The sequence below is a fragment of the Eucalyptus grandis genome, chromosome 11 (genome assembly GCF_016545825.1).
Source record: "Eucalyptus grandis isolate ANBG69807.140 chromosome 11, ASM1654582v1, whole genome shotgun sequence".
NCBI classification, from domain to species: Eukaryota; Viridiplantae; Streptophyta; class Magnoliopsida; order Myrtales; family Myrtaceae; genus Eucalyptus; species Eucalyptus grandis.
Genome location: NC_052622.1, coordinates 48,252,244 through 48,279,003, shown reverse-complemented (window position 1 = coordinate 48,279,003; position 26,760 = coordinate 48,252,244). Strand labels below are relative to the sequence as shown.

The 26,760-nt window shown below is 38.9% G+C and overlaps 2 protein-coding genes and 2 pseudogenes across 2 annotated transcripts; 2 read left to right on the top strand and 2 right to left on the bottom strand.

Annotated features, from left to right (window-relative positions):
* Nucleotides 1-3,634: 3,634 nt before the first annotated feature.
* Nucleotides 3,635-14,637, top strand: LOC104445578 (cellulose synthase-like protein E6). Its single transcript, XM_039304241.1, is given in 14 exon segments — nucleotides 3,635-3,802; nucleotides 3,804-3,907; nucleotides 4,249-4,570; nucleotides 11,305-11,359; nucleotides 11,362-11,416; nucleotides 11,418-11,442; nucleotides 11,522-11,653; nucleotides 11,858-11,870; nucleotides 11,873-11,950; nucleotides 11,953-12,068; nucleotides 12,456-12,683; nucleotides 13,187-13,226; nucleotides 13,229-13,533; nucleotides 13,906-14,637. Coding segments are annotated over 14 exon segments (2,181 nt in total). The 3' UTR covers nucleotides 14,446-14,637.
* On the bottom strand, nucleotides 12,259-16,402 carry LOC120285938 (annotated as a pseudogene).
* Nucleotides 16,403-17,427: 1,025 nt separating this feature from the next.
* Nucleotides 17,428-22,796, top strand: LOC120289978 (annotated as a pseudogene).
* Nucleotides 22,797-23,695: 899 nt separating this feature from the next.
* LOC120285859 (protein C2-DOMAIN ABA-RELATED 11) lies at nucleotides 23,696-26,343 on the bottom strand. Its single transcript, XM_039304504.1, is given in 5 exon segments — nucleotides 23,696-24,279; nucleotides 24,833-24,928; nucleotides 26,003-26,064; nucleotides 26,067-26,117; nucleotides 26,277-26,343. Coding segments are annotated over 4 exon segments (501 nt in total). The 5' UTR covers nucleotides 26,113-26,117; nucleotides 26,277-26,343; the 3' UTR covers nucleotides 23,696-23,982.
* Between the last annotated feature and the right edge of the window lie 417 nt (nucleotides 26,344-26,760).

Genomic DNA, 26,760 nt, shown 5'->3' with positions numbered 1-26,760 from the left:
CTAATCCGATTTTCCGAACAAACTTCCCCACCGAGGCCCAATTTATTGAGGAAAATCCCATAAAAATTCCTTTCACTAATTCACTTATACAAGATGCCAAAAAATTCTTCAAATTGGCCAATCCGACTTCGTTTGTTTTTCGAATCGTCAATCGATTTGCCGTAAAAATCTCGAACTCTCCGTAAAATCCCTCAAAAGACGAGTCGACGTTCCTAAAATTAATTGTGACATGACAAAACTTTCAATTTCTAAAATCGAATTTAAATTCGTGATTAATTTCAATTGACGCAATTTAGCAGAATCCCAGTTACTGGTAGCTTTCGTAAATTTTTAGTGCAAATGACTTATTACGATTTTCTTCAAGTCACAATGAACCCGTTCAACACATTGACGACTCTCGGTTGTTGTGAAAATCTCGAGATTTCAAATACGGACACAAAATACAAAAAAGATAGAAAAATCAATATAATACCGATCGACGAGAATTTTGCAATTTAGTGGAATCACCCACGTTTAACCACATATCTTAGTCCAACCGACTTATTTCTGATTTTTAATCAATCTTACTATGTCGTATGATCTCCGCAGATGAAGCGCGCGTCGAGCAATCGATTCCTGATTAAATTCTCAAGTCTAATGCATTAAAATCTCCTAATGACTTTCTCAGATAGTCTAGTTATCTCACAAGTGATTGGCTTTGAGAATAGCGCTATATGCGCGTTGATGAAAGGCAAGATTTATTCAATTGAAAAATAGAACTAAAAAATCCAGGATGTCACATAGATCAATATATTTTAACCCTGAAAGGAAAGGCTTTCTAGGAGTCGCGCCCACAGCATTGTTGCAGTCTCTAGTTCAACATAAGAGATGGTCTGAATGTGATTTTCAAATCTTCCTATCACAGTACTGTCCCATGATGTATGGACACGGAAAAATCCCCCTGAAGCTCCAACTTTCATATTGTGTCTGGTTGCTATGGGCGCCAAATTGCCTGGCTTCTTTGTACTATGTGACTATTCCATTTTACTGTCTTCTCAGGAGGTTGGGACACCCTGAATGCATAATCAAGACGGCGACACTTAAGTGCATATAACTTTAAAATAGACACTTAAGTGCCACTTTCGAAAATCCGACCAAAATGGCTGACGTAGAATTTTTCGACGAATGTTTGGTCCAAACGCATCGTTTTGCATGCGACGTGGTGGAGAAAATGCAAAACGACGTCGTTTCGGTCTACGCGTAAATAATAATATAAAAATTAATTAAATTAGATTTAAAATTAATTTTATTTAAAATATTCAAAAAATTATATAAAAAAGAAAATTTTAAAAAAAAATTTAAAAAATTTTAAAATTTAAAAAAAAAATTTAAAATTAAGAAAATTTTAAAAATTTTAAAAATTAAGAAAATTAGAAAAGGGGGGGTCGAACGGGCGGGGCCGAGGGTGAGCCCCGCCGCCGCCGGGAAGGGCCGACAGAACGGAGGGTAGGGTGTGCAACGGAAACCGCCCGAACCGGAACCGCCGGACCGGATCGGACCGGTCGTTTCGGCGGTTCTAGAGGGTCTCGGTCCGGTCTTAGGTTCCTATTTTTGAACCGGTGACCCGCCTTGGTCCGGTTCCTGGCTGGGGGTTAGAACCGACCAACCTGACCGACCGGACCGACCGATCATCTATATATATATATATATATTAATTTCTAAACTAATTTACAATACCCATTACCATATTCATTTTTCCTCAAAGCTAACCCCTTTTTTGCGTTTCTTTACACTCTACAGTAAGAGTCACATCAGTTTTTCAATTTTACAATTCTTATTTTCTTTTTCCCTCTTGCAACCGAAACAGCTAAACCCCTCTGTTTATTTTTTTTAGTTTCTGCTCTCATATACAGTAACCATCACATCAACCTCCCTTTCCCCAAATTTTACAACATAATTCACTTCAGCGGCAATTCTCACTGTCTATCTCGACTATTTCCCCTCTCAATCTCAAAACCGTAACCCTACCCCTTGCTCGCTCGACGCCTTGCCCGACGCCCCCAACGCCTCACCTCACGCCCCACTCACACCAACGCTCGGCTCTCTTCCTCCGAGTGCCTCGGGCCAGCCAGCTCTCCCCCGTTCGACCACCCCCCTTTTTTCTTAATTTTTAAAATTTTTCTTTTTAAAAGATTTTTGAATATTTTATATAAAATTAATTTTAAATATAATTTAATTAATTTTTATATAATTATTTACACGTAGACACGAAACGGCATCATTTTTGCATTTTCCGCCATGTGTTAGCGTGCAAAACGACGCCGGATTTTGGACCAAACTCCGTTGGAAAGTCGCCACGTAAGCCATCTGGCCGGATTTTCGCCGAAGTGGCACTTAAGTGTCCAATTTAACTTCAAAACAGGCGCTCAAGTGTACCATTTTAAAGTTATGGCGGCTTAAGTGTCATCCCGCTTGAAATTATGACTTGGGCTGTTCTTCCGCCGTCTTCTCGAGGCATCTCCTTGTTCCCCCAAGGTAATTAGTTAGATAAACTTATCCGGGAGGACTAATTTTGATTTAATTTTTATATGTATAATATACTCGTAAGGTTGGTCCTGGTGGTAAAATCTTAAAAACAATTAAGTCATTAAAGATAAGAAAAATTCCAGCTACACCTACACCCCCTCTATTTTAGTAGTAATACACTAACACCACCCAGAAAGTGCCAAAATCAAGCACTAATAACTTGTGCTAGCCATTTGACCAACCCTAATTTGGCTACCTGACAAAACAAGACACTTGGTTGTGATAAAACCAAAGTGCAAAGGCATCCGCATAATCTTTGATATAAAATGTCATTTGCTAGAGCTAACAGTTTCCTGCACATCAGATATTAAGTCAGTGGAGCTTCCCATTCATCTACCCCTTTATGGCGACTAGTGCATACAGTGCCGGAGAATTCATATGGTGTGGAGGCACTCTTAGTGGCTGGTGGAATGACTAGAGAATGTGGGTCTATAAGAGAAGGGCAGCTTATATCATTTTATCTTTGGGTGAAGACTCGGATGATTTATTGGTGATCCTACACCGACATGCCATGTGGTGCTATTTTCATATAAACATCTCGAAAAAATTGTTGGTCTGTCGTTGCCCGTCTCTTGTATAAAGAGGAAATTTGAATTTTCAACAAGTTCAACCGATGGAGATGGCCCCACATGATATGCTAGTACCATGTGATACATGACAGCATTAAAGGTTCATTTATAAACTATCTCGAAAACATGTACATCACAGATATAGATCTTCCATCGCTTTAATGTCTTCCAACCGTTACATATCTAGAATTCGGTGCGCTTGTTACTCTTAATTTGAGCATAGTTGCGAAGTATTGCATAATTTAATAATGCGATTCATCATCAGGATATAGAGAATTCGTCCAAATTTCAGTTATGGCTAATTACATAAAAATTGTTCCTCCAACCACGATGACTAATATATTGCTCCAAGAAAATTTGACTTCACTACCATTTGGTTGAATCACCGACTATCAAAAAAAAAAAAAAAAAAAAAAACTAGCCACGGCCTTCTATATCAATATTGCCTAATTGCTTCACACACTTGCCATGCGGAGAGGAGGACAAGAAAAGAAACAAAAATGGGAGACAAGAGTAATCTTCCTCTCTTTGAAACAAAGTCAGCCAACAACCGCTTCATCTTCAGATTATACACACTTTCCATCTTCATCAGCATCTGCTTCATCTTCTACTTTAGAATCCATCACTTGCCAGAGTCCAAAACAGCTGAGAAGTTGGCCTGGCTTGGAGCTTTCTTTTTCTGAGCTCTGGTTCGCTTTTTACTGGTTTCTCACAATCATCGTAAGATGGAACCCTTCGTATCGCCAGACCTTCAAGGACAGGCTTTCTCAGAGGTGCTCTCTCTCTCTCTCTCTCTGATGGAAGAAGCTAATGTTTTTCAACCTTAAAAGTCTTGACCTGTCGATTGTGAGAAAATAATGTGCTAAGCATTAATACCTCGACAATTTTTTCTCAGGATACACTCTTCAAAAATATACTTGAAATTTTCGGTATGATGTATTGGCCATAGTCTCATAAAACCATCACAGGAACGAAACTTAGCATGCGAAAACTGAACCGAGGCACTAATTGTCCTTTAAGAGGAACAAAAGAAAAAACAAGTCTTTCTGATGTAATCATTGTATGAGATTTGAATTTAGTCTTCTAGTAACAATATATTCATGAACTGTTTTAGGTATGACGGGGTTTTTCCTGGAATAGACATATTTGTGTGTACAGCAGATCCTGCAATAGAACCACCAACCATGGTGATCAATACCGTCTTGTCAATCATGGCATACAATTATCCACCGGAGAAGATGAGTATTTATCTCTCTGACGACGGCGGTTCAGACCTTACTTTTTATGCGTTACTTGAGTCTTCTCAATTTTCCAAGAAATGGCTTCCCTTTTGTCGGAAGTTTAATGTTGAACCAAGATCCCCGGAGGCTTATTTTAGAAGTGCTGTTGAGCCTCTAAATGATTGTCTTTGGTCCACGGAGCTGTCCTCCATTAAAGTAAGCACATCTCTCTCTCTCTCTCTCTCTCTCTCTCTCTCTCTCTGATATTGTGCCATTTTTTTAGTAAAATATTTATGACTATCATCTATATGTGATTTTAGCTAAATTAGCAATTAAAAAGCCAATTCACTCCATATCTAAGTGTACACTTCAACTATACAAAAGCCTTCTCTAATTCACTAAACTAGCAACAACCAAAAAACCACATCAGATCAGTTTCAAGGTAGATAAATTCCACACCAAATACCTGGAATCATCAGAGTCGGTACCTATTTTTTGAAAACAAGAACCGAAAAGCTGACTCTGAAATTGACCTCAAACCGAACTAGCTAACCTTTTCTTTTTCATCTATTTAGTAACTCAATCATATATATTATGTAATTGTAATGTAAAAATTTCCCAAAAATAAACATAAAACCGAGAACTAGAAAAGAAAGCAGAAAGTTCTTAAGAGATTGAGGACAAATTCTCGGGTAAACCAAAGGTTCCCCTTATAGAACCAAGAACTGAACCATTGAAGGCTGGTTCCCAAATTTTTCACCTAGGACCAAACTGATCCTCGTGTACATCGGCCCAAAACCAGTTGAATAAGACTAATTCAGTTCGGTTCTAGAATGGAACCTACACAAGGCACTATCATAACCTATCCTTTCTCTCACACATTTATATAATTGTAAACTTAAAGATTTGAGATCTTTTTCATGGAAAATTTATTCCAAAGCGAGGTTGAGGCATGCGTGCCTCGGTTCAAGCCTAGCATTAGAACATTTGAACACATCTCCTTAAACGATTGTGAGAGTTTAGGGTATGTCGATTCGTCCATGGTAGACAACAAGTTTATCAACGATTGAAAATTAGTTTTACCAAGTCCACCATCGATTTAATATATTGCTAGCGCATCAAAAACACGCAACGCATTGCTCCTTGCCAAATAATTTAGTCTCTGCTAGGACGCAAAGCTCCCATTTTTAAAACCCTTAGGCTACGTTTGGTCATCCAGATTTCTAATCAGGATAGGACTGGATAGGATAGAATATAAAATCTTGAGATTTTTCTATATCCTATCCACTTTTCAGAATTACAGATTAAACTCGAGATATATTCACATCATATCACGTATGCATTTTTTTTTTTTTTTTAATATACATGTCATATCATTTTAAATTAACCTAAAAAGTTCATAAATGGAGGTGGTGAAAATCTATCGTGACATTATTCCTTAATTTATTTTTATTTTATTTTTCCTCTTTTTTAAATTATTTTCTTTAGTATTTCTTTTTTCTCCTTTCATCATTTTTTAATAAAATTTTATCAAATAGTAAATTGTACTAACATACCTAAAATACAAAAATACCTAAAATATATAATAAATATAAATATATAATTTATAGATTGAATATTTATTATAAGATAGAATTAAAGTTGAATATAAAAATTAAAATAAGATTAAATTAAAAAATAATTTTTAATTTCTTAAAATAGAATTCAAATATTATTTATAATGAAATATAATTTTAATTTTGTTAATTTAATAAGTTTGTTATTCGAGAAAAATAACTTTCCTATTATAAACAATATAAATCATATCCACATTTATCCCACCTCCCTCATGCTGATAATTTTATCCTACTATATCTTTCTTATATCTGACTTTATCATATCCTGAACAAGCATCAAACTTAAGATACAATAAATCATATCCTATCCCGAATTTTATCATGATTACCAAACCCAGCCTTAGAGGTTAAAAAGATCGTCCGATAGGTTTCTTGAATCTAGTGGGCTATTTTGTGGGGAGCTATTCATCCCTTTCTATTTGCGGAGTGCTATAAGACACTGAAGACTATGGCCCTGCACTCTTCTTCTGCTGTTCATAGCCTTTCAAGTGCCATTTGTCTCCTTTGGCCACCTTCTCAAAAACACGTTAGATGATCTGTAAACTTTACGTTGATCAGCTCTATCTACATAGTTGATGATGTGAGCGTCAAGGTGAGACTCGCATGATTAATGGTCCAAATGATATCGGTTCACGTCATTCATAAACCATGTACTGACTTCTTTTTTGGATCATTGACCAATGTAATTATTTATTAATTTACCTTCTTTCTGGAGATCTCACCTTCTCAATTATCCAAAACGTTGAATCGTAGTTGTATGAAAAGACTTCTTCTTCGTGCCAATTCCATTCTCACAAGATCTGTCGGCAAGAGAATCGTCCTTGGGGATTTTCTGTTCGTCGTTCTCATTGAGAACGATGTTTAGGGCCCATTATATTCTACTTGACATGAGATTTTGTTATTTTGACAAATTCCACACTTCACTGAAAAATAGTGGCTGGACAGAAGCTTTCAACCTTACGATATCGACAAAAAGCTAATGCCATCTACTCGACATCAAATTATTGCTTTTGTCAGCATTGAAAGGTACATCTTGGACGGGATTCGAGTGTCGTAGACTCAAATTACAAAGATTCCTTGTAAAAAACATTGCTTTTGTGGCCTCGTAAACCATGGTTTTGGATTCATTTGAAAAATATAAAAAATGTGTCATAACTTCTGTATGATACTCACTTTGTCATTAGAACTTAAGTGGCAAACTAGAGAAAAAATTATATTAAGTACCTCCAATGATAAATTCCTGGTCAAAAGTCCTTTTTTAATTAAATGTTTATTCCTACGTGGCATTTTAATCATAAAAAAAGTGGGGTACAACGTAGACAATGAGGTAGCTTCAAATCTTTTGCTCAAAAGACTGAGATCTCTTACAAGTGACTCGCTAGCTCAATTTACAATTTAAAGCTCAGTTCTCGGAGAGAAAAAATTGAAATCTTCTGTCAGGGTTTAATCAAATTCAAGATGTTCTTGGATTTCTAAGCCCACAATAATAGTAATAATCACATTTGTCTTCACTTTATTGGAGCGAATTTAAGCCTCTTATCCCGCTTCTGCTCTCTACTGCAATAATCAGCTCTTAAATTTGGGGGAAACCGTTTATGGTCGGGAAAATTTAGGAAAAGGCTTGATCGTCTGAATTAGGGTTTATATTTGGGGTAAAACATACAAAAGACATCGTATGGGATATTAATGCTAACTGAGCATGCCGATAAATCACGCCAGTTGGGGAAAATTAATATTAAAATGAACATCATACAAAAGTTATGGTATTTGTAATATCTTTTTCCCTATAAGAAGTAAAAAAAAAAAGACTTCAATCCAGCCAAAGATCACTTAAATCAAGCAAAAAAAAATGTATAAGTTTCATCTTGGTACTTTTATGTCTTTCCTAATCAAATCCTTCTACTTTCATGGTAGACAACAAGTTTATCAACAATTTAAAACTAGTTTTACTAAGTCCACCATCGATTTAATATATTGCTAGTGCATCAAAAACACGAAACGCGTTGCTATTTGCCAAATAATTTAGTCTCTGCTAGGACGCAAAGCTCCCATTTTTAAAACCCTAAGAGGTTGAAAAGATCGCCCGATAGGTTTCTTGAATCTAATGGGCTAATTTGTGGGGAGCTATTCATCCTTTTCTATTTGGGTAGTGCTATAAGACACTGAAGACTATGGCCCTGCACTCTTCTTCTTCTGTTCATAGCCTTTCAAGTGCCATTTATCTCATTTGGCCACCTTCTCAAAAATGTGTTAGATGATCTATAAACTTTACGTTGATCAGCTCCATCTACATAGTTGATGACGTGAGCATCAAAGTGAGACTCACAGATTAATGGTCGAAATGGTATCAGTTCATGTCATTCATAAACCATGTAATGCCTTCTTTTTTGGATCATTGACCAATTTAATTATTTCTTAATTTATCTTCTCTTTTTGGAGATCTCACCTTCTTAGCTATCTAAAACGTCGAATCATAGTTATATGAACAATGATTCCATTCTCACAAAGTCCGTCAAAGAGAGAATCATATCTTGAGGATTTTCTCACCGTGGCTCTCATTTAAAACGATGTTTACGGCCCATTATATTCCACTTGACATGAGGTGGCTAGACAGAAGCTTTCAACCTTACGATATCGGCAAAAAAATTAATGCCATCTACTTGACATCAAATTAATTCTTTTGTCAGCATTGAAAGGTATATCTTGGACAGGATTCGAGTGTCTAGACTCAAATTACAAAGATTTCTTGGTAAAAACATTGCTTTTCTGGCGCCATAAATCATGATTTTGGATTCATTTGAAAAATATATTAAAAGTGTCATAATTTTTATATGACACTCCACTTTATTGTCAAAATTTAAGTGCCAAACTAGAAAAAAAAATTATATTAAGTATCTCCAACGATAAATTCCAATCAAAAGTCCCTTCTTAATTAAATGTTTATTCCTACGTGGCATTTTAATTATTAAAAAAATGAGTACAACGTAGACAATGAGGTGGCTGAGTTGAAGAAAACGAGACCGCTTCAAATCTTTTGCTCAAAAGACTGAGATCTCTCACAAGTGACTCGCTAGCTCAAATTACAATTTAGGGCTCGGTTCTTGGAGGGAAAAAATTAAATCTTCTGCTGGGGTTCATTCAAATTCAAGATGTTCTTGGATTTCTAAGCCCGCAATAATAGTAATAATCACATTTGTCTTCACTTTATTGGAACGAATTTAGGCCTCTTGTCCCGCTTCTGCTCTCTATTGCAATAATCAGCTCCCAATTTTGGGGGAAACCAATTATGGTCCGAAAAATTTAGGAAAAAGCTTGATTGTTTGCATTAGGGTTTATATTTAGGGCAAAACATGCATAAGACATCGTACAGGATATTAATGCTGATCTGACCGAGCATTTGAGCCGTTAAACGGGTGGGTTAGGTCGGGTTTGGGTCGGATCATTAATGGTCGACCCAAATTGACCCATTAACCCATTTATGCATAATGTAAATTTCTGACCCATACCCGACTCAACTCATACCCAACCCATACCCGACCTTAACCCATATTAATAAAATATTTTCATATTTAACCAAATTTAGAAAAACTTATTTCTATATTTTTTTTAAGATTATATTACAAAAATACTTCCAAGCTTATTTCTTAATGGACAATTTTTCAAATTATATTACTAAAATATTTTTATACAACACAAATTTAATGGACAATTTTTCAAATTTTTAAAATAATTATTTTTAAAAATCGAATTTTTATTATTTTTTATTTTCTAAAAATTAATTTTTTATTTTATTTTATTTTTTAAATATACTTTTCTTTTCTTTTCTTTTTCTTTTCTTTTTCTTTTTCTTTTTCTTTGGCCAACTCGCGCCACGACGACGGCGGTGATCGACCACGAGGTGAGCCTCGAGCTCGCCGGGCATCGGCGAGCCTCAAGGCTCACCGAATCTGGCGAGCTCGAGCTCACCGGCGTTGGCGAGCCTTGAGCCTCGCCCGACGCCGCAAACTCGAGATCTCGCCCGGATCAGGCTCGAGCCTCAATGGGTGTTAGCGAGGCCTCCGCCTCGCGATCCTGGCGAGCTCAAGGCTCGCCCAGGCCGGGTCGCTTCCCATCGCCGTGCCGACAACCGAAAGGAGGAAGGAGAGAGAAAAAAAAAAAGGAAAAAGAAAAGAGAAAAGAGAAAATTAAAATAAAAAAAATTATAATTTCGATTTTTACAAAAAAAAATATTTTGTAAAGTTAAAGAGGGAAGATAGAGATTATAAGGTTTTGTTGAAAATGGGTTATCCACCCAACCCATTTAAAACCCACTTAAGACCCATCTATCTTGAACCTTTAATTGTGAAACCCATTTAACTACTTTTTGTCAAAAACAAGTGACTCATTTATGACCAATTTATAATTTAAATGGGTCATATATGAGTTTATGACCCATTTTAACACCTCTACCAAGCATGTCAATGAATCATGCTAGTCAAGGAAATTGATAAAATATTGCCATGTCGAATTTCTGGCACCCCAAATTGAAGTTAACACTAAAATGATCTTTATTTTTTTACAAGTGACACTTAAGTGATTAAAAAAATTAATATCAAAGAGAACATTATATGAAAGTTATGATATTTGTAATGTCTTTTTACCCATAAGCAGTAAAAAGGAAAAAAAAAAAAAACTTCAATCCATCCAAAGATTACTTAAATCAAGCAAAAAAAAAAAAAAAAAAAGAAAGTTTCGTCTTGGTACTTTTATATTTTTCCTAATCAAATCCTTCTATTTTCATAAATTTTCCATAAAATACACCAGATATTAAATCCCATTAAATCCGGCTTATATGCATGGAGGATGATGCCAAAATATGCTATGGATAAAATACACAGATGCTACTATGGACCAATGTTGAAAAAAAAAAAAGTAGCCTAGACAACGTCACAATATGATGTGAATGGAATTTAGCCAATACCTATCCTGGAAAAATTTTGTCTCTGTCAAAGCATAACATCGTCCAACGGCAACGTCACAGTGATATTTGGCAAGATATAGTGTCCAATAGTGTCCAATAGACTGGGTTAAGAAAATTGTGGAAGTAAAGGAACTTGATTAGATAAATTAAAAGTGCGGGAACAAAAAGTAAGTTTCGAATATTGGATACAGGAAAGAGATCATTGGAAACAATGAAGGATTGAATTTTAGGGAATGGAATTCCAAATTAATGTATGACATCCCATTCCCAATTTCAATCCAAGGTGACTCATTCCACCTTCCACATAACTGTATGAAATAAATGATACATAGCAAAACTTGAAAGAACTTTGCCCTTGGTTATGCTCATGACAGAATTTATACGAGGACATGAAGAAACGAATCGAAACAGTAGCGGAGTTGGGACGGATTCAGATGACATTCATAAGCAACACAAAGGATTTCTTGAATGGGACACTGTCTTGAGCCAGAGATCATCAAACAATTCTTCAAGTACCATGCATCTACTTTAAAAGATTAACGTTCTAATCTTTTGGCAACATTAATGACATGCTTCTCCTGATTCTTCCAGATAGTGATCGATGGGAGGGATCCCATGGCAGTGGACAGTGAAGAACAGCCTCTACCAACTCTGGTGTACTTGGCCAGAGAAAAGAGACCACAATACAACCACCATTTCAAAGCAGGAGCTATGAATGCTCTGGTAATTCTCAACATACTGTACTCATACACATGATTCACTCAAAGCCCTCATTTTTCATCACCAAGAAAAGTGAAGAACATCAACTTCCACACAGATTTTTCTATTTATGTATGGGAGGATCTTTTGCCCTTGGATCGATTTGAGGGCTTAAAATATGATATTGGTGCCAATCTTTATGTTATTTTTCTGAAAAAAAAAAAATAGATCAGGGTCTCATCGAGATCAGCAACGCCCCCATCATCCTTAATGTGGACTGCGACATGTATTCGAACAACATGGACTCGGTGAGAGATGTACTGTCTTCTTCATGGACGAAGAGAATGGTGATGAGATTGGTTTCATACAGTTCCCACAGACCTTCGATAACCTCACGACCAATGACCTATACGGCAGTTCCTTTGATGTAATAAACAAGGTAAGCCACTTCAAAAGGATTTCAACACAACACTGTCCCTTACTGTGCTATATGTCAAATGTGCTTAATGCGCTCGCTTTACGTTCAATTCTATTGATTCTACCAGTTCCGTTAGAATATGCAGAACGATACACCATATTTACTAAACTGCACTAAGATGGGTAACCATGACTCAATTGAACGCGTGAAGTGAACCTGAAATCACAAGTCCAAGTCAGCACATACCCATTGGCAACTCAGCAAATTCCAATGTGTGGACTAACATGAAGCTAATTAAAAGGAGGCCGATAGACTCTATTGGACATTTTAAATTTAAGGGACGGGACAAGTACATTGGGTGCGTGAAGATACTATAATGACTTTAAGTACATTCTACGATGATTGCAGGTGGAGCTCCATGGTATGGACAATGATGGTGGACCACCATACATCGGCACCGGGTGCTTTCATCGGAGAGAGACACTGTGTGGGAGAAAGTATAGACGGGGAAGTAAAAGTGAGTCCTTCAGGTGGGATCATCACCAGAGGATACAAGATAGTGCAAGTGTCCTAGAAGAAACATGTAAACCACTAGCCAGCTGTGGCTATGAAGAGAACACCGAATGGGGAAAGGAGGTCTCTCTCTCTCTCTCTCTCTCTCTCTCTCTCTCTCTCTCTCTCTCCTCCCCAATTTTCGACCCTTTAAGTATATTTCAAAATTTTCTGTAGAGAAACTTAGTCAAAGAATGGAAATAGGGGAAGAAAGCAGAGAAGGTTAAGCATTCAGCACCATATTCTATATATAACAAGTGAGCAGTGCTTTCTATAGTCTACAACTAACAAGCTCGAAGCAGTTTACAAGTCCATGGAAACAAAGCTTATATGATAAACCTCTCATGTAAGACTGTGTCATTTTGATTAGGTGCAAAAGAACAAAAACAAAAGCAAATGAGTCTCTTATATCATTCCAGATTTTGATGCAACCAAAAGCTCTGCTTATATTATATTGTTCAAAGAGAGGACTGGAAATTCAGCCGTCAAAACTGTAATATGCCACACAGGCATGCTTTCCAGCACTATAAATATGCAAATACACACGTGCAAAAGCATCCATGAAACAAGTCTTGTCTGAATTGCAGATGGGTCTAAAGTATGGATGCCCAGTGGAAGATGTCATTACAGTTTCACAATCCAATGCAGAGGTTGGAGATCAATCTATTTCAACCCCAAAAGGAAAGGCTTTCTAGGAGTTGTTCCCACCACATTGTTGCAGTCCCTAGTTCAACATAAAAGATGGACTGAAGGTGGTCTCCAAATCTTCCTGTCACAGTACTGTCCTCTGTTGCATGGACATGGCAAAATCCCCCTGAAGCTGCAACTCTCATATTGTGTCCACTTGCTATGGGCAGCAAATTGCTTGGCTTCTCTGTACTATGTGACTATTCCATCTCTCTGTCTACTCAGAGGCATCTCCTTGTTCCCCAAGGTAATTAATTAGATGACTTTCTTTTGTGAGAAAACTAATTTTGATGCCTCGACCTTCCACAGGTATAAATAAGTGTACACATAACGTTGGTTCTCGTGCTTAGATCTCAGAACAATCAAGTCATTAAACATTAGATAAATTCCAGCTAAATTCCAGCTATACCCCCTCTATTATAGTAGCATTACACTGACACCATCCAAAAGGTGTCAAAAGCAAGCACTAATAACTTGTGCTAGCCATTTAATCAACCCTGATTTGGCCACTTGTTGGTGTAAAACACTTGGCTATGACATAACCATGGTGCAGGGGCATCCACATAATCTTTGATTGAAAATGTCCTTTGCTACGTCTAATGGTTTCTTGCACCATCAGGTTTCGAGTCAGTGGAGCTACCCATTCATCTATACCATTATGGCGACTAGTGCATACAGTGCCGGAGAATTCGTATGGTGTGGAGGCACTGTTCGTGGTTGGTGGAATGACCAAAGAATGTGGCTCTATAAGAGAACAACTTCCTATTTCTTTGCCTTCTTGGACAACATTCTGAGGCTGCTGGGTACTTCCAAGTCTGCCTTCGTCGTCACTGCGAAAGTGGCAGACAATGATGTATCAAAGAGGTACGAGCAAGAGCTTATGGAGTTTGGTGCACCCTCTCCTATGTTCACAATCCTAACAACCCTTGCTTGGCTCAATGCGTTGAGCTTTATTGGAGTTTTACTGAAGTTAGCAGTGCATGGTCAGACTCCAGACCAGCTGGCTATGCAGATCATATTGTGCGGTTTGCTGGTCTGTGTCAACCAGCCTATATATGAAGGTATTTTCTTACGAAAAGACAAGGGAAAAATGCCCACTTCAGTGGCATATAAATCTGCAGTCTATGCTCTAGTAGCCTGTTCTTTAGCCTATGTATAATCTACCATGCACTGTATTGGCTAGAAGTTGCCGAAACTTCATGAATATTTATATCACACACTAGACATGATACAAAGTAGGATGCCATCAGGAAGGACCTGATGTGAAAAACTTTGTGCTGCTATTGCTCTGTCCTATTTTGTGTAGTCTTTATCATTCCTACTATTGCCATCTCAATGTTATTATTGTATTGTTCAATCAAAGCGAAAATGTTGAGACCTCGTTCTTCTTGCAGAGAATCACCAAACATCTCTTAGTTTGCCAGATACATTTTCTAGAAAAAAAGATAGACCAATTGCGGAAGTACGAGAAGCCATATACTACAAGGCGATCGTTTAACAGAGGTATTGACAGACTAAATATAGCTATGGAATCAAAAATCACGACTTCAAGTTCTTGATATTAGCCAAAATGAAGACAGAGCAACCTAAGTCAATTTAACACCTGTAGGTTGAAACTTATAAACACATGCTGTCCACTTCCTTCACACTTTGACACATACAGAAGCAGTCGCCATCGACAGTTGCTTTCTCAAAACTTGTTGACAGCCAAGCCAACATCTAACAGGAGCAGAGAAAAATAATTATGTGCTTGACGGCAGAGCTATCGTAGGACACACCTGAAGGTGAGATTGATTCGAATAGACATCGGTTTTGCTCGCTTTGGCACCGAGTGAAGCCAATCCCGCTGAGTGTAGCCTTTCATTACGAGGGAGCGATCCATGTTTTAGTACGAAAGAGTGCTGATCGGGGTCATGGCTCTTCCTTAGTCGCTTGCTCTTCGGCTCATCACCAGATGCTTAAAACCCAAAATGGATTTTTTTTTTTTTTTGTAAGCAAAACAGAAGTAAGATAGGAAAAGAAGGCAGTCAACTTTAAAATCAACAACCATTGAACAGAGCAAAATCAAAATACATACCGAAGTACAATTTTAAAATGAATATCAGAAATGAATATTTAGCATTTCCAACAAAATGAAAAAAAGCCAGTGTAGTTTGAGCGTGACTACTTGCATAAACCAAAGATGTGCTTGAGTTATACCTGGAGACATTTTACTGGGTTTTTTCTTTAGCAAAAATTCACGTTCGCATCCAAACGTAACTGAGGCGATTTCTGGGGTGGGTCCATAGAGCACCTCGTCATCGGAATGCCAAGACACATAATCATTGTTACCGTCGTATCGGTTTAGGACCAAGCTATTGAATCTACTTCCAGGAAGAGCTTTATGGACCTTCAAAAGAAAGCGATAAACCGTCATAACATCAATCACTTCAAGAAATGTGAAGACACTGAAATAGACTTAAAAGCCGAATCACTCGGCTAAGGAACATTACAAGCTCAAAGGCATCCTTACTGCATCCAAGATGTCCTTGAGTGGAGGGAAATCGTCCCAAGAATAAGCACGAGGCGAGTGCCCGTTATAGCTAATCGCCGGCAATCCTTCCGCCGCTACATAACACGAATCTCTGGGCTGCAAAAAGACCAACCCATTTACATTCAGAACGAAAAGAACCCATGAACATGGAACAACGGTCGGATGAGAGTGTCAAGACAATCACTTTAGCGACAAAGAACACGTGAAATTCAATAATTACGATCTCTCATTCATGCTTTTCCGACCACACCATCGAAAGCTGCCACCACCACCACCACGACACGCAGAAACGCGCGCGCGCGCGCGCGCAGTGACAGAGGAAAGACCTGGACGAGATTGCGACCGAAGATGCGGAGAGTGGGTCGGGACCAAGGGACGTGCTTGTTGAGGTAATCGAACCATGCCCACGACTGCTCCGCCGGGAAGAAGCGGGGCACGTGGAAGACCTCGCTCCCCATGCCCAAGATCGAAGCTTTTCCCCTTCCGCACGCTCTCGGTCGGGTCGAACTCCGAAGGGCTCGACGTCGACGGTGCCGGGTCGGCGTTCGCCGTCAGTTTGCGCATCAAGCTGTTCATGTCTCGCCGCCGGAGCTTCTCCGTCGCCGGCGAAGGTCACGGAGACTCGCAGAAAGTCGAGCCCTTTAGACCGGGAGAATCAACGGTGAATCTTCCACCGCCAAGCCATTGCCATCTCTTATTTCTTTTTCTTGCCTTCCTATTCCAAAGTCTTTATTTTCCTATACTATGGTTGGAAATAATTTTCAGAAATTTTGTTTTGAGGGCATGAAATATGTCTGTAGTGATTTTCATTTTCATGCTTAGGACATGAGGAAATTACTTATTGCTTTTACTCAAGAATTTGAAAATGCAAAAATTATTTCGATATTTAAAAAATAGGTATGAGTATACTACAAGTTATAAAACTTATTATAAAAAGTAGAATTAATTCCTAAAACTTTCAAAAAATACAATTAAGTTATAAAACTTATAACGAAAGTGCAATTGAATTATAAAATTTCAAAAATGCAATAAGTCTTGAAATATTAAATGGGATAAGTACATTAAAAATTTTAAAACTTATCAAGATAATTGCATCCTAAACTTATTACGAGAGTACAATCAAATCTTAAAATTTTTAAAAAACGTAATTAAATCCTAAAATTGGTCCCACGAAATGCATCGAGTCACTAAAACTTTCAAAATCATTATCAACGAAAATGTCTTAATTTAATCAGTTTGATAAGTTTTAAGATTCAATTGCACTTTTTGATAATTTTAGAACATGACACATTTCTATGATAAGTTTTCGGACTTAATTGCATTTTCTGAAAGTTTAAGAATTAAGTTGCACTTTGTTTACAAGTTTTTAGATTTAATTGTACTTTTTTGAAAATTTTACGATTCAATTACACTTTCTTTATAAGTTTTAGGACTTAATTACACTTTATGATAAGTTTTAAAGCTTCCAATGCGTTTGTCCCTAAAATTATATATGATTCTGAATGTCACCATCTGGATATTAGGCGTTAATTGTGCATTATTTAACCAGTTAAGAATTGCAGAATTTATAAACAAATTTTGGAAAGGTCGCTTGGGAATTGAACCCGCATGGATATATATACATGCCTAGTTCCTTACCACACATTTGCCTGTGATACTACAGCTAGAAGATTTGAAGAGAGAAAATAGAAGACTAAAAGATGGTGGAGAAGAGCCATGCTCCTTTGTTTGAAACGAAGCCAGCCAAGAACCTCTTCATCTCAGATCGTACGCAGTGTCCGTCTTCGCCGGCATCATCTTCATCTTCTGCTACCGAGTTCATCACTTGCCGGAGCCGAACACGGCCGCGAGGTGGGCTTGGCTCGGAGCTTTCTTCTCCGAGCTCTGGTTTGTTATTTACTGGTTCGTCACAGTCGTCGTCAGATGGAACCCCGTGCATCGCCGCACCTTCAAGGACAGGCTTTCTCAGAGGTTTGTTTTCCTGGTCTTTTCTCTGATGTTTTGCTCGAGACTTGCGTCTCCCATCGCAAAATCGAAAAAGAAATAGTGTTTATCGATCCTTTTGTGATGTTGTTTTCTTGAATTTTCAGATACGAGAAGGTTTTGCCGGGGATAGACATATTTGTCTGCACGGCGATCCTGTGATCGAGCCACCGACCATGGTGATCAACACCGTCTTATCAGTCATGGCGCAATTATCCGCCGGACAAGATGAGCGTCTATCTCTCCGACGACGGCTGTTCTGACCTTTACCTTCTATGCAATGCTTGAAGCTTTCTGTTCTCCAAGAAATGGCTCCCCTTCTGTAGGAAGTTTAATGTCGAACCGAGGTCACCGGAGGCCTATTTCAAAAGCGCCGCCGAATCTCTAGATGATTCTCTCAAGCGGCAGGAGTGGCTGTCGATGAAAGTAAGCCTCTCTCTCTCTCTCTCTCTCTCTCTCTCTCTCTCTCTCAAGTGAAGAGAATCATCTCTTACGCACAACAATAAAGCTTATCTGCGTCAGTCTATGAGTTCACTTTGTAGCTGATCTTGAAAATCCTTCGCATCATGCAAAGATTACGGTCAATTTCTCGCCTCCAAATGGGGTCGGATGCAATCTCTAGTTGGCACTGTAGATAACAACGCAACTAAGAAAAATCTGACCTCTCCATCATCTGCATATAACCCTTAACCTTGAAAACATACACCACAAAAAGAAGATTAACCTTCTGCTCCGCATCATCGCTACATGACCAGAGAACTCTGAATGCCGAATGCCCCGGCTCTAAGCCGAACGTTCCATCCAAAAACAGATATAGTAGTCCTTTCTTTCTGGAGGGCATCGAATCCCGATCGGCGATCATGCCGTCAGGTATGGGAAGCAATAATAGAGCGAATCCATCAGAGAGCACTCCCACCACTTGCTGCCAAAGCAAGCTCAGCAAAATTGTCAACCTCCAGCCCAAAGCCGACCACCACAATCCCTTCTCAAGTAATTCTTATCCACGAGAGAGAAAGAGAGAGAGACTTGCAGGTAAATATCACAGACCGAAAGGTCAATGAGAGAGAGTGCTACGCATTTATCAGATACCAAGTCAGATGGAAATATGACATCAGAGTATAAAAAGAGTCTAAAAATCTATTAAAGGTTTTATTTTTATTATAAGAAATTTTGTTTTTTCTGGTATCTTTTAACAACTATAGAAATTTTGGCCATGCAATTTGGTTACACGAAACATTTTGTTAGTGTGATGAATAGAAAGGGATTAGTTTCGACATACTTGTCTACCATGTCAATCACTTTATTCTAAGTTTTATGTCTTAATCGAATCGATAATCTTATAAGAGGGTGTCCTCACTAAACCTAAAAAGTTTAATGTATGATTGAGTAATTTGATGGTTTTGGCATTTTCATTGACTTATAGCCAATTAAGGAACCAAGGGAGGCGGGCGGCTGCCGCTGCATGCGTGATTATTTAGTTTATAGTACAACTTATACTAAGGTTCCATATCTCTCTTTCTTGATTGGAGTATTTATTTATCTCGCCTCCCGAATTTAACTATCTGCTCCGTATAGCATGATATAAGAATGACGACCGTCCAATTGAGCTGCAACAAAAGTCAAATGAAAGAAATCGACCACAATAGCCGTCGGAGTTTAGATTGAGAAAACAATTTTTTGTGACCTAGTCTTCCCCGCCAAATCAGTGTCTTTATTCCTTTGACGAATTCCGCATCTTCCTAAAATCTGGAACTCCAAGAACAAATGAGTCGATGCATTGATCGCAAACAATGACCGTACGAGAAACTGACGTGCATGGAATCGACTGGGGTTTAGCGACAGCTACAAGATGACAAGGGCTTAAATCGCATCATGATGCATGGTAGGATAACTTCTCCGTTTCTATGGTGAACCAGCAAAACACGTTTCGATTTCTCAGTAAGAACGAAAATAGCCATTGAATAAGTCTGAGACTCGCCTGCCTAGAGCTAGCAGACATTCCTTTCAAAGTCGACCATGAACCTAAGCACAATATGTAACATATGTGATGTACATATGATTCTACCAAACATCAGCTCCGGATGGTTGTAGCTGCTACAAATAGTTATTGAATTCTGACATTATAAGACCTTGGCAGGAATTAGATTAAGAACCAGAGGAAGAAGTAACCACATGAGCCACATGCAGAAATACATAGATTCGATGCAAGTCGATAATGTTTTATTTACCATCCGCCAATTTAGACACCCTGTGATGCATTCAACTTCTAGACTTCCATGAAAGATCAGGCATTTAACCAGTTCAGTGGCTCTTAAGTCTGAATAAATTGCATATCTCAAAGGCTTTGTGCTCTTTGATCGTGGTAGAACTTATATGAAGACATGAAGCAACGGATCGAAGCAATGGCTGAGCTGGGACGTGTTACAGACGACATGCGGAGCAACACAAAGGATTTCTCGAATGGGACTCCGTCTCCAGCCGAAGAGATCATCAAACGATTTTCAAGTACTATATACATATATTGCTGCAGTGCTCTCAATAATTTCTACCAAAGTTATGATTCTCAACCTTTCCCATTTTTCCGAAATATTTTCGCACGATGTTGCAGATTCTAATTGACGGGACAGACTCTACAGCAGTGGATGATGAAGGACAACCTCTTCCAACTCGCGTACCTAGCAAGAGAAAAGAGACCCCAATACCATCATAATTTCAAAGCAGGAGCGATGAATGCATTGGTAGTATTACCATCAACACGTATAACATTATATGCATTAGCCCTAATTTGTGTTTTGACTGACTACCATTTTGAAAATTTTCAACTTTTCCACCAATATGTCTCAAAGATAGGCTATTTGCATTTTTATGAAGGGAGGGTAGGAATTAGGTAATTTCATCATCCAATAGGATTAATTTTGACATGTTACAAAAGTTCTAATGCTCTAGGAAATCGGCATTTGAGAGGTCCAAATTCATTGCGATATTTGCTCTGAATTGGCAAATAAATTGGTATCATCCAACAATAATAATTTTGTACCAACCATTTTTGTCAGATTCATACTTTGTTTAACTTAAAATCAACATGTTCTGATCATAAAGAAAAATGAAATACATGGGATGAGATTTACTAATGTTCAAGATCGTATCTGCTCTTTCCTCCTATTCTTCCGGATTAATAGATCAGGGTCTCGTCGAAGATCAGCAACGCGCCCATCATCCTTAACGTGGACTGTGACATGTACTCGAACAACTCGGACTCAGTGAGGGACGCACTTTGCTTCTTACTGGACGAAGAGAATGGTCATGACATTGCTTATGTACAGTATCCACAGAACTGATAACCTCACAGAGAACGACCTATACAGCAGTTCCTTGGGGCTAATCAATCACGTGAGCCACTCAAGAACATTGAACTTAGACTCTAAAGATTGAAGTGCAAATTGACTGAGTTTTTGGTACATTTTTGTGACTGTTAGGTGGAGTTTCATGGACTCGACGGCAATGGAGGCCCTATGTACATTGGCACTGGGTGCTTTCACCGCAGAGACGCACTGTCCGGGAGAAAGTATATGCCGGAAGGTGAGACAGATTCCTTGAAGAGGGAGCGCCACGACCAGAAACAAGACAGCGCGCGTGTTTTAGAGGAAACATGCAAAACGCTGGCTGATTGTGCATATGAAGAGAACACTGATTGGGGAAAGGAGGTCTCTCATTCATATATAATTCCATCAAAATGGTTACTGGTTTGCCAGTATAGACATCGAGGAAAATATTAACTATATTGTCAAATTGCAGATGGGCTTAAACTATGGGTGCACGGTGGAAGACGTGCTTACTGGTTTATCAATGCAATGCCGAGGTTGGAGATCAGTCTTTTCAAACCAGAAAGGAATGCCTTCATGGGAGTCGCTCCCACAACGTTGTTGCAGTCCCTAGTCCAACATAAGCGATGGTCCGGGGGCGATTTCCAGATCACCCTCTCGAGGCACTGTCCTTTCTTGTATGGACATGGCAAGATCCCTCTGAAGCTTCAAATTTGCTACTGCAACTACTTGCTGTGGGCTGCAAATTCCTTACCGAGTCTGTTCTATGTGACCGTCCCGTCGCCTGTCTCCTCCGAGGCATCTCTTATTCCCCAAGGTAATATAGTTGAGAAACAATTTTGTGCATCGTAATATCTTCAAAATTTGAGGTAATCATATAGTATGCGACGACTCAAAACATGTTATTTCAAAATCAGTAACCCGTAATGCTAATTGATGATTGATTGCTGCATCAGGTGTCGAATCTTTGGGGTTTACCCGTCATGTATGTCGTCGTGGCAACTATGGTGTACAGCGCCACCGAATTTATGTGGACATGCGGAAGCACGCTACACGGATGGTGGAATGACCAAAGAATGGGCTTGTACCGGAGAACAACTTCCCATCTCTTCGGCTTCTTGGACAACATCCTAGGGCTGCTTGGTGTCACCAAGTCCACTTTCGTCATCACCGAGAAAGTGGCAGGCGATGACGTCTCAAAGAGGTACAAACAAGAGCTCATGGAGTTCGGCACAGCCTCGCCCATGTTTACCGTTCTAACAACTATCGCCCTGATCAATGTGTCGTGCTTAATCGGCACAATGCTGAGGTTAGTGATGCACGGCCATGCTGTAGACCAGCTCGCCATGCAGATTGGCTGGTGCGGTTTGCTTGTCTATATAAACCTGCCTCTGTACAACGGGCTTTTCTCCCGAGAAGACGAGGGCAGAATGCCCACCTCAGTCACGTACAAGTCCGCGATATTTGCTCTACTAGCTTTTGCCTTAGCCTGCGTGTGATCTACCAAGCTACTGTAACTTCATGAATAACTAGATCATTTCCTAGTACATGATATTAAGTTGGAGATAATGAGGATGTATAACTCCCATTATTGGCAAACTCTCAGGGTCATATGAATGTATGGTTTTGGAAAGGCAACAAAACTAGGTAACCTATACTCTTTTGAGCACCCAAACTGAAGCACACAAAGTGATCTGTTCATCCATCTATATCTATATAAATATGTTATAACAGAGCAATCCTAAAGTTCATCTCTCATGGCGAAGCTTTGCCTGATAATCCTGTAGATTGGCCCAATCCTGGCGACACTTGCGTTGGCGGGTCAGAAAGCAGATCGGCACAAATGGAAGAAAACGTCTTTCGATAAGTAGACAGTTCCTGTGCCATGTCAGAATTTATACTAATCAAATGTTAAATTGAAGAAATTCAACCAAGCGCGAGTAAACGGCAAGAGTAATTGACTCTTTTGAGTTAGTCAAATGCCTGTTCATTTCATTAGTGACGTTCATGACGAGATTCCCACCATCTTGGACTTGATACATGAGCTTCATCATGGTGCTGAGAAAGAATATATGTTCCAAAGACTTCACATAGTCATCAAAATCTTCTTCGTCATAAAACTCCTGCACTTTTCCCAAATTTCGTGCATTGAAAACACTAGAGGGATAGCAACTAGAAAAGATACTTTGGTCAGGACAAATGTCCTCATGATCATTTTTGGAGCCGAAGATGTTGAATCTGTCAGCGCCGACTTTAAAAACTTCAGGTATTGGATGTAAGTATGATTAAATATTTAATTATTCAAACACCAAGAATGTTAAAAAAAAAAAAATCCAATCACCCAAGCTCTTCTCCAACTGCTGATCAGATTGATGGCAATTCCATTGGCTACGAGGATAAGCCTTTGTGGGATTCCCGGCACTTATGAAAGTGCCATTTTCGGCACTTCCAATTTGATGGAAGAGAGCCCCTGGTTTGGATCAGGGTTTGTCCGAGGATTGAAAGAATGCTGAAGCATCGCATGCACCAGATGGTGATCTCGCAACCACTCTCTAAGGTGGAGTGAGCAAGAATCATAAAACCACGGTTATCTTCCTTCATTATACAGGTCTTTCGATCGAAATTTTAGAGTACAAATATCTGAGATTCTTGTCAATAAGTTGTGGAAGACACAGGGCCGCATGGACTTGATAGATCTTGGCGCTGTGTTGCTTCACTATAAATTTGAGGCCAACTCCTCCACTCCATTTAACGCATACGAGCTGAAAGCAACCTTATAAAGTAGAGAGATTTCTACAGGATTTACACACATGAAATGAATTTTCACTTTTTCCATACGTAGTTATGAGTGTAGGCCTTATCTCATGCCTGCAACTGGAGTGTCTATCAGTTTCATCTTCAGCTGAATTTCCCCTGACTCGACCCCACAAAGCCTCAACCAAGCATCTTGTACGACTTCGCCTTCGATGCAAGCAATGGAGCTTTCTCTGACGAGGCAGTTCTCACTGTCAGGTACAACCTTTCTTAGCGCCGTCTCGCCAGAAGAAACCTTTAGGACCTTCCTCAATCTAGAAGCAGAGACTAACGGTTGGAGGCTGAAGTGGGCATGTCCCATTTTGTCATCAGTCTTGAAACGGTCTTTATCAAACACTTCCTACAGAAGGCACCATACGTTATTATGAAATCTTTAAATCTCGGGGTCAGCATAGCAGCACCTGAAAACTTTAGGACAATGGAAGAAGATCTCTTTCCAGCACATTTTTTTATCTCAAAGCTAACTGAAAAGATTGTCTGACTGCAAATATAGTTCAAATCTATAATGCAAGGACGAACTTCATGGGATTTCACTCAACCGAGAGATACAAATGTAAGTGTTGATAGCACCATTTAGTTTGCTCACATTTGAAGATGATTTTTGTTCTGCTTTCTAGCCCACTGAAGATCAAAAGAAAGGGGAAAAATTGAAACAGGAATAGTAGGAAAATGGAAGGTGGAAAAATAAATTATGGAGTTTTCCTCACGTTGCCATTACAAATTTCTTTTATTTGATCTATTGGAAGTATACGTTTTGCCATTCATAAACAATAGAAAGGAACCTCCGCTACCAAAGGCCCCACACAGGTTGCAGCATAGTCAGATGAGCAGATGGCATAATTCTTCATCAGCAAAATGAGACGAACTATAAGGGGTGAAAATCAGAAGCTTACCAAATTTAAAGCTCCAAGGGGTTCTGTGAGCGAGAAAACTAGCTCTTCGTTCCAAACAGGATTGAGGCAACTGTTTATGACCTTAGTCTTTGCCACCTAGTGCAAGTTATTTCAATGATGTTAACATAAATGACTCAACAAAGCAAGGTGAAACTTAGTAGACTCAGAAGCTGTGTGGATGAGTTTGGACTTAGGAAAGGTAAGAAGGCAAGCAAGAAAGGAGACAGAAGGAGAGGAATATTCCCATTTTAGGACCACTTTGGAGGATGGTCATAGATAAACCAACTGTACCATTTGCCCATTGATTGACATTAGTTGCGATGTGGAAACGACACCAATCAATGGGCTATATAGGACATTCATGTCACGGCATCTGTCCCTAGCATTTCTCTTTCAGAGTTATATCTCAATCCTCCAATGATCCTTTTGAAACAGGGATAGGGAGGCTATGAAATCACACACAAATCGTTCAAGATTGATTTGATAGTTTTTAGTTCCTAGGTTTTGGCTAACTGCGTAGATCCATTGAATACAGCATCTGCTCTGCTATCAATAAGCAGATCTAAATCCTTGGACTAGTGCAAATTGTATCTTGCATCTGCATAAGCTGCTTTGACCAACATACGGAAGAGCTTAAACAAAACGTGCGCGTGCTTGACATGTGATAAACTCGATATCAAGTGAGAAACAGTATCGATCCTAGATAAGTTAAAACTCAAATAGCAATAGAGACCCCAATTTTCATCATCTCAAGAACAGACCTCAACCCAGCCTCCCACCCTAAAGTCACAAAGTATATGCGAATATATGCACATGAAATAAAAGTTCAAATTTGTCTGCTCGTAGGAGTGGCAATTTCTGGCAAAAACATGAATAGTGAACATGGCTTGAACATAAAGCCAACATGAGAGAGTTACGACAGAAACTCGACTTAACATGACACAACAATTAACATGTTGGCAAGTTTTAATTCATCTCCACGAAATCTAATTCTTACCGTATTAGAAAAAAAAAATTAGCTATTTGAGCAAAGACACGAATTACCAAAAATTGACACATCGAAAGCCATATGAATGGTCACCCTTATTTCTCTTTTTCTGCACTGTGAGGACACCGAAAAAGGAAACTCTACATGAACAGCCGAGCAGTCAACAAGACAGCACACCTTACCTGACTGCCTAATTTGACAACAACATACGGGTCACTGCTCTTGAAATCCCGGATCACTAATCTTTTCCTTGCACCACCGTCAACTTGAGCTGCCCCAAGTGTTCCCCCATTTCCACTTCAAGAAACAAGAAACCAATCAGAACACAGAACCACCTACACAAGCTAGAGGAAACAAACAAGAACCAGGAAAAGAACGGACCATAAGATGTTCTTAAATGAACTTCATTTGATTTTTAAAAAAAAGAAGAACAACAAAGGGGGATTATCAGACAACCTATTTCTTCTTCGACCTCGTCACAGAAGAAGTTCGTGCAGAATGAAGTTGACAAAACAGAATTTGGTTCACATTAGACAGAGTACTTACCTTCTTGTGGTGTGGACGAAGAAGGAAGACAAGCAGAGCTTCAACGGGACTGTTTTGGGTCAACAAGACAGCACTGCAACTACCGAAAAGCCTCTATTGCTACTTTAAATCTACCGACATCAGAAAAGATGATGTCTTTTTTCTAATGAAGAGAGCCACACGCAAACAACGAGACGTGAATAATTCGGAAACAAAAAGAAATAGAACGTGGGGTTAAGCACTAAGGAGCAAGCATCCCATCAGACAAAACCCTTTCTTGTTTTGTAATGAAGTATCAGATAAATTAAGAAAATAGGGCAAGAGATTTGCCTCTACTGTTGTGCTCTGCCTGACGCTTAGCTCAACTGCTCCTGTATGTTTCTCTCTCCTCTTTCTTGCTTTTCATCAACCATCA